This window comes from Cephus cinctus, unplaced genomic scaffold, assembly GCF_000341935.2.
Source record: "Cephus cinctus unplaced genomic scaffold, Ccin1 Ccin1_scaffold0215, whole genome shotgun sequence".
NCBI lineage: Eukaryota > Metazoa > Arthropoda > Insecta > Hymenoptera > Cephidae > Cephus > Cephus cinctus.
Genome location: NW_014332933.1, coordinates 2,912,711 through 2,919,213, shown reverse-complemented (window position 1 = coordinate 2,919,213; position 6,503 = coordinate 2,912,711). Strand labels below are relative to the sequence as shown.

At 40.9% G+C, this 6,503-nt stretch overlaps 1 protein-coding gene and 1 long non-coding RNA gene across 35 annotated transcripts in view; both read right to left on the bottom strand.

The window, feature by feature from the left end:
- The window catches only part of LOC112493973, a 7,150-nt gene extending 4,060 nt beyond the window's left edge, over positions 1 to 3,090 (bottom strand). Inside the window, exons 1-2 of the long non-coding RNA XR_003059005.1 lie at positions 2,845 to 3,090; positions 972 to 2,756 (exon numbers count right to left, since the gene is read on the bottom strand). This is a non-coding gene — a long non-coding RNA (uncharacterized LOC112493973). The remainder of the gene's footprint in view (positions 1 to 971; positions 2,757 to 2,844) is intronic.
- The window catches only part of LOC107265085 (calcium/calmodulin-dependent protein kinase type II alpha chain), a 90,885-nt gene that overhangs the window by 43,947 nt on the left and 40,435 nt on the right, over positions 1 to 6,503 (bottom strand). For all 34 annotated transcript variants that reach the window (XM_025082463.1, XM_025082438.1, XM_025082437.1 and 31 more), the window contains exon 3: positions 4,427 to 4,486. In XM_025082463.1, the coding sequence (XP_024938231.1) occupies positions 4,427 to 4,486 (60 nt within the window). The remainder of the gene's footprint in view (positions 1 to 4,426; positions 4,487 to 6,503) is intronic.

Genomic DNA, 6,503 nt, shown 5'->3' with positions numbered 1-6,503 from the left:
AAGGGGGTGGAGGGGGGGGGGGGGTTCAATGATAAACGTTACCCTCAAAACTGAAAAATTCGGTGAAGTCCTGTCTGCCTGATTTACCAAGGGTGAGTAGGGCCTTCGATGTCTTCAAGAAATTTTTTTTATTTTCTTCCTCGCCCCACTCTCTCGGGCCATAAATTGGATTGATTTTTGGGGGGAGTAAATAAGAAAATGCGATTTTTGGGTAACCATTTGCAGTACCAAGCAGCGATTGCACCCTGCACGTGTCGGACAGTCTATCGAGAAATACGAGAACGCGTGACGTCAGCGGGTTTAAGATAAGAGGGGTTGACACGGGACAGGGTGTAAAATTGAACAGGATTTTCTACGTCGTGAAAGACTAAACCGACTACTGTGTATAAGGTGGCTGGAATAATTATTACGTAACGGACTATACCTATATGACCTATGACCTCATACCTGGAGCACAGGTCGCGTTCCAGTACCCTTGACTTTTGGTATGATTAATTGAAGCAGCAACACCCCTTTTCACTGAACCCTTTTAACGACGACTTGAACAACCATGCTGTTAACCCAAACGCATTTAGCCAGCCGCCACCCCTCAACCACCCCATCGACTCCCTTTACATAATATTTTAGGGTTTCTAAAATAGGGTTGACCACCGTAGACATTTTTAATGACTGGGAAACATCCGTTAAGACCGTTGCGAGAGAAATTGAAAAAAATATCCTTCATGAAATCTCATGGCGAAATAACAGCGTTAAAAATTTTGGTGCCAGATTTAAATCGATCTACATAAAGTTTGAATATGGCAAAAAAGCGGTAGGTCTGTGCCGAGAAATATTCTATGTAAATAGCTGTCTAATAATATTTGTATTACATGTTGAAATGGCGAAGAATAAATTGATTAGTATAAACAACCCTCGTAAAGATGCGTCTGCATATATTTTATCTAACTAGACAGATATGAATGTATACTTACGAGGTTAGGTATGCTTGTCAGGACGACTTGTCAGATTTAATCCCAGTCTCGATGGAGGTCGGATTATATTAAAGGTTATCACGTAATTAACCCTTTCGACGAGGTGCACGCGTGTCTGCACTTCGTTAAGGGCAACACTCGACTATTCGTGTACAGTGTAGATACGACGGTATGCATTTACTGAGGGAACGTGCAACGCTCGTTGAGCAACAAGCGTCCTCGACAACAGACGTTACAACGGGAGATGAGAAATTAACCGTAAATCCACGATTAAATAGAACATTTCGACTTGGCTGCAATAGCAGTGTACTTATTTAATGATTAACCAAAGACACAAAGTTAATTGTACATTGAAATACGGATACGCCGAGAACGCGTGGCTTGGATTAAGTAGAAAGTTTTGCCACCGGTGGCGCCACTTGCATAGCAACGAGTCACGTGACAGATTTTGTTGAAATGCATAGCAACGGGTCTTTGGATTACATTGAGTTTACAACTAATTTACGAAGAATAATAGAAAATACGATTGACGTCTCGAGAAGTTTTCTAGCTATCGAAATAGTGAATGAATGAGGGAAAAGCAATTGCATGGAATCCAACGACACGGCACAGCCATATTATGGTTAGAGGTACGACTATACTGTTTACTATAAGATAAGCAGACGAATCAATGCTTATGAACTGTTTTGTAATACAGGAATAAGTAAGTCAATAAATACTAATGGTTGCTGGGAGAAGACGAATGTCAGGTGACGTAACAGAATTCCTTTGTTTCTCATCCCCAACGCATTCCGCAGACTCACTGGGACACGACAGCTCTCACAGTTTGTATAAAAACACGCCACTTCTTCGTCAAATCTCCATAACAAGGAGACTCGACTATTATTTATCATTTTCCACTTTCATGAAACTCCGCAAAATCTTGGCTATAAAGATCGAGCATGAGTTCTGGAAAAACAGATGAGGATCGGCACGTGTCACGAGTCTATATACATATATATATGTAGTATACCGTTTAAAAGAAGCGTCTAAGTGATTAAATAACGAGCGATCGATCATAATCGGGCAATTTCGTAGAAGCCAATGATACCAGCGTCCTGGTCCCAGTTCCCACGAGATTTAGAGACAGAGAGAGAGAGAGAGGATAGTACGCAGGTCAATTTCTTCGTGTCAATTCGATTCAGACGATACGAGAGGTGCCACGAAAGGGAGACAAAATGGCGGCAAGAAGTTTTACAAGATTAACCAAGGGGTCAACTAAGATATGTAATTAACTGAAAGAAAACGGAGATACGTGGCTGTAGCAGGACCACGATTACGGTATAAATATTGTACATCTAGTAGCAACGTTCAAAAATTCAATTACGAATCAAAAGGAGACAAGTTTCCGAGTTAATAATTCTTTCAGGCTCAAGAGCGGCCATGTTGCTAAAACTTATTAGCCCCTTCTCATCTACCGCCTCCCCACTCACTTACCCGGGTTCCTCTCTTGGACCAAAGTCTCCTTCCTGATAAAAGGACAAAAATGAAATGGCAGCCTGGAGGATGGATCGATACTCCTGACACAATAATATCCTCCCCCCCTCTCTCTATGTCGAATGATGCTGACCGTTTCTCGTTTTCTCCCTTTCTTTTTTCTTTCGATACTTTTGCTTGCTCAATACCAACGTAACCATTTCTTGGATCCAATAGCTTCCCGTCCACGTGACGCGTCGGTCGCCTTGATTGCAGAACTTCGGGGCACGTGTATTAACCAGCTGCTTTCACGAGGGGTCAGAGGTCACGCTGGAAGTGTCGAAGGGGAGGAAGTCGGATAAGAGATATAATGGCCACGAACAAATATATATATATTAAAAGTATTAAGAGAACTCACCCGGGGAATCGATTAGCTGATATCAGAATGACCTCCTACCTTTATCCAAGTACCGCCTATACTACCTTCAACCTTACTACCCATCCGACCGCGAAGATTCCCTTCTGATCAAATAATTCCAGGTAATTAGAATCTCTGCGGTTCGATATCGTCGACGACCTCCGAATCTTTATGTAGCAATCGGATCCGACAGCGAGATAAATCCTTTACGGTCCAGTGCTTTTCGTATAGTCTATCGAACGTCTACATGTGCTATATGATATGAAAAAGGTATCTAAAATATATATAACGTATATAAAAGAAAGTCAAAAATTGAAGATACACTTATTCCAGATAACTCTTCGATTCAAAAATTCTCCAAAGCTATTTATTCCTCGAGTAAGATCGTCGTAGAATTCAATTTTCACCAATAAGTTGAAACGAGGCAATTTTTAACTTTTTCAAAATCCAACTCATTCTCGGCGAATCCCATTGGTACCTTTGGGTACCTTAGATCCACAGTGAGGTTTCCTAGCTATTCTTTTCGTTACCCCTCACAACCTAATCTCTCCAATCTTCAATTATTACAAACGGTAATCACTTCTCGTATTTTGAAGGAAAAATTAAAAAAAAAAAAAAAAATATTAAATTTTTTCCCAATCATTTTCTCCAGAAAATCCAACAAAACGTAACGTCCCGCTCCGGTTAACGCATCCGATGGTGCGATGATCGTTAAGTACAATTAGAGGTGTATACGGATTCCATTTACGCCGTTGTAAACGAGCTTAACGAGTTTACGTAACTGGGACACCGAGTTACGTTACGTAACACGTATATACATAAAGCATAAGGACAAACTTGAAATTCAGGTATACGTACAACAGTCTGTTGCCAGTTAGAGAAATACATACACACGAATCCGGTATGAGAATAATAATAATAATGCTCTACCCCAAAGATCCAAGGGTGAAAATTGAATTACACGATAAACAACCGATAACGATCGATAATATATAAAAATGACCGAAGAACCCCAAAGCCTAAAAACGTATCTACCAATGTGTATAATAAGGCGATCGCGATCAGATTTGCGATAAAGTCGTTTAATATTTTCTGTTTAAATCCCTTATCTTGTTTTAATCTTTTTTCATTCCATTTTTACCGATCACAGCCCCACCTCTCATCTTCGACTACCTAAAGGCGGGTCTTACGATGCCAGGAAGATTGCGTCAATCAAGGCGTCGTAAGATCGACGCGATCGGCAGGACATAATGGCGTCGGGATTCCCTTGACATTTCCATCGCGGACGATCGGCGTCGATCGCTACTGCATTCAATTTGGATTAATCGTCAATTAAATTCAATCGTAGCCAATAACAGTTAGTTCATCTTGACTCCATTGTTATCGATCTGGCCGAGATTTCAGCGACGTAGTTCGACCGTGATTCCATATAGGAAAATACCATAGCGGGGACCGAAGATAAATCGAACACAGAACGATATGGTGATCGTCACAATTACGATTATGGACGATGATAATAATAGCAACCAATAAAAATTTTTTCAATTTTGAAAAATTTTTTTTCAAATTTTTCATTACTCACCGATATTCGGATGCTGCAGTTTCCTACATATCCGCGCCTCACGTTCCAGCTTTTGAAAGTCTGTAAAGACAAAAAAATTTGTCAGCACAATTTTTTTCCTCAAAATTCAACGAAACACCAAAATTTCGATAAATTTTTTGGTATACAATTTTATGAAAAAAAAAATTTTTACACTCATTTTTTTTTCCAGACCACTCTCCATCGGATCTCACAGTGAGACGGTTTCGTCTTTATATACCGGGTGACCTGGTATATCTGTAGCATCGGCAGGAAGTGGCGTCAAAGGAAGTTTTTCAAAGCCAGCACTTTAAGTATCGACGGAAGAGCAAGTAGTCACCGATGGTACGTAGTCAGGCGTTAGCGCGTACCGGATATGGATATCAAACGGAAGAGACAGGAACAAATACTTGGTATCAGAAAGGCTTTCCGCTTGCTCGACTAATTAATCTCTAGTCGGACTGTACATATGTGATTACACTCCGTATGCAACATAGGGAATGGACGAATTTCGTTTAATTTCGACCTAATGAAAATCTCCAAAGGGCAGCAACTCTGGGAAACACGGATTAGCCCGGGTTTCTTCCAGTAGACCGAATCCCACTGGGTTCGCTGAAAGTATAACGTGAAATTACACGAACCTGCTATTTCTTGAAACGGCAGAGTACAGACCTTCAGGAAGAATGAAGATGAACCCTGAACCAGTGTATAGGGTGTCACCATAATAAATTCGCCATTTCTCGAAATCATCGTGACAAAATGAAAACGAGCATAAAACTTTAATAACAAGGCTGATCCGTATAACCACGTGACTTTCTTACAGTACCAAGAGACGCTACCGTAAGGTCGTACAAAATTGAACGGACGAAAGATTCAACCCACCGGAAGTTCCCTTTGGTCTCAGATCTGCTCGAAATCTCTGGCCTTTTCGGTAAAACGTACGTAGGACGGAAGCAGGTCGATATACAAAACTCCGTACAGACGGGGAGGTAAGCTGAGGTTTTTTCACTCGTATGCAGATTTACGGCGGGAAATTCAAAGCTGCTAAAGTCCTAGCTGAATTACCGACTGAGCTTTCGTGATCTCCTCTTTACCGATTCCGAAGAGACGGGTCGAGTTAGATGAGTAGATACAGCACGTGTATACCGTATACAGATGCACGTGGCTGTAGTAATATATATATATATTTTTTAATCTAATCAAAGCTAATGACGTAATCCCAGTAAGAACTTCCCAAAGCAATATACCCGTAGAAAAAGTAATATGGCACAGTAGCAATATAACGCTATTGCCAAGTATCCCCACTGAAGTAGATACTGTGTAGGCTAAGCAGTCCGACAGGCAAAAACAACCCTTAAGCAATTGCCTGTAGGCATAGAGCCCACCGTAATTTCACGGGTAAAAGAAATTGCGAAGTGAATGAAAAAAATCAAATAAAAAAAAAAGGGTTTTTTAGCAACCTCATTTTTCCTCCACCCAGCCACGTCACAATTTCTGGTCGCTTCGAGAAGCGTCCAATCCTTTTGACGCATATCCAAAGGGGCCGACGGCTACCGACGGGCCTTGAGGAAATTTATACAGGGTTGTAAGGAATATCGTGTAATTTTATTTTTCTCCACCCTCTCGCCCGGTCACGTTGATTCAACGGCAGTTCAAGAGGGGTTGAGATACGTTCGTTAACCCTTTCGCTACGGGCGGGTTCTCCGTCGCGGTACCTCGAGACTGTTTGTCGAGGCATATAGATTGCTGAGCATTGAGTTATTTCGGCTGTCAGAAACAAATGATGCAAAATAAAATACTATGCAATACATGTCCAGAGTGAGATACTTTTGCAGAACGGCTAGTCGTAATATCTCAGTGCGTCTTATGGAGGGCTACTATAGTGGCCCGTAGTACCTCATAGTAGTGAAAGGGTTAAGTAAAAAAAAAATTTTTTTAAATAAAAAGATACCAAAATCAAGATACACGTGACAAAGAAAAACTAATTTTTCTTTCCCCTCTATCTCATCTATATACTTTGTATTCTTTTTTTAACCTAACTATGTTTTTTCCTTATTTTATTCATGCTCCCCCCCCCCCC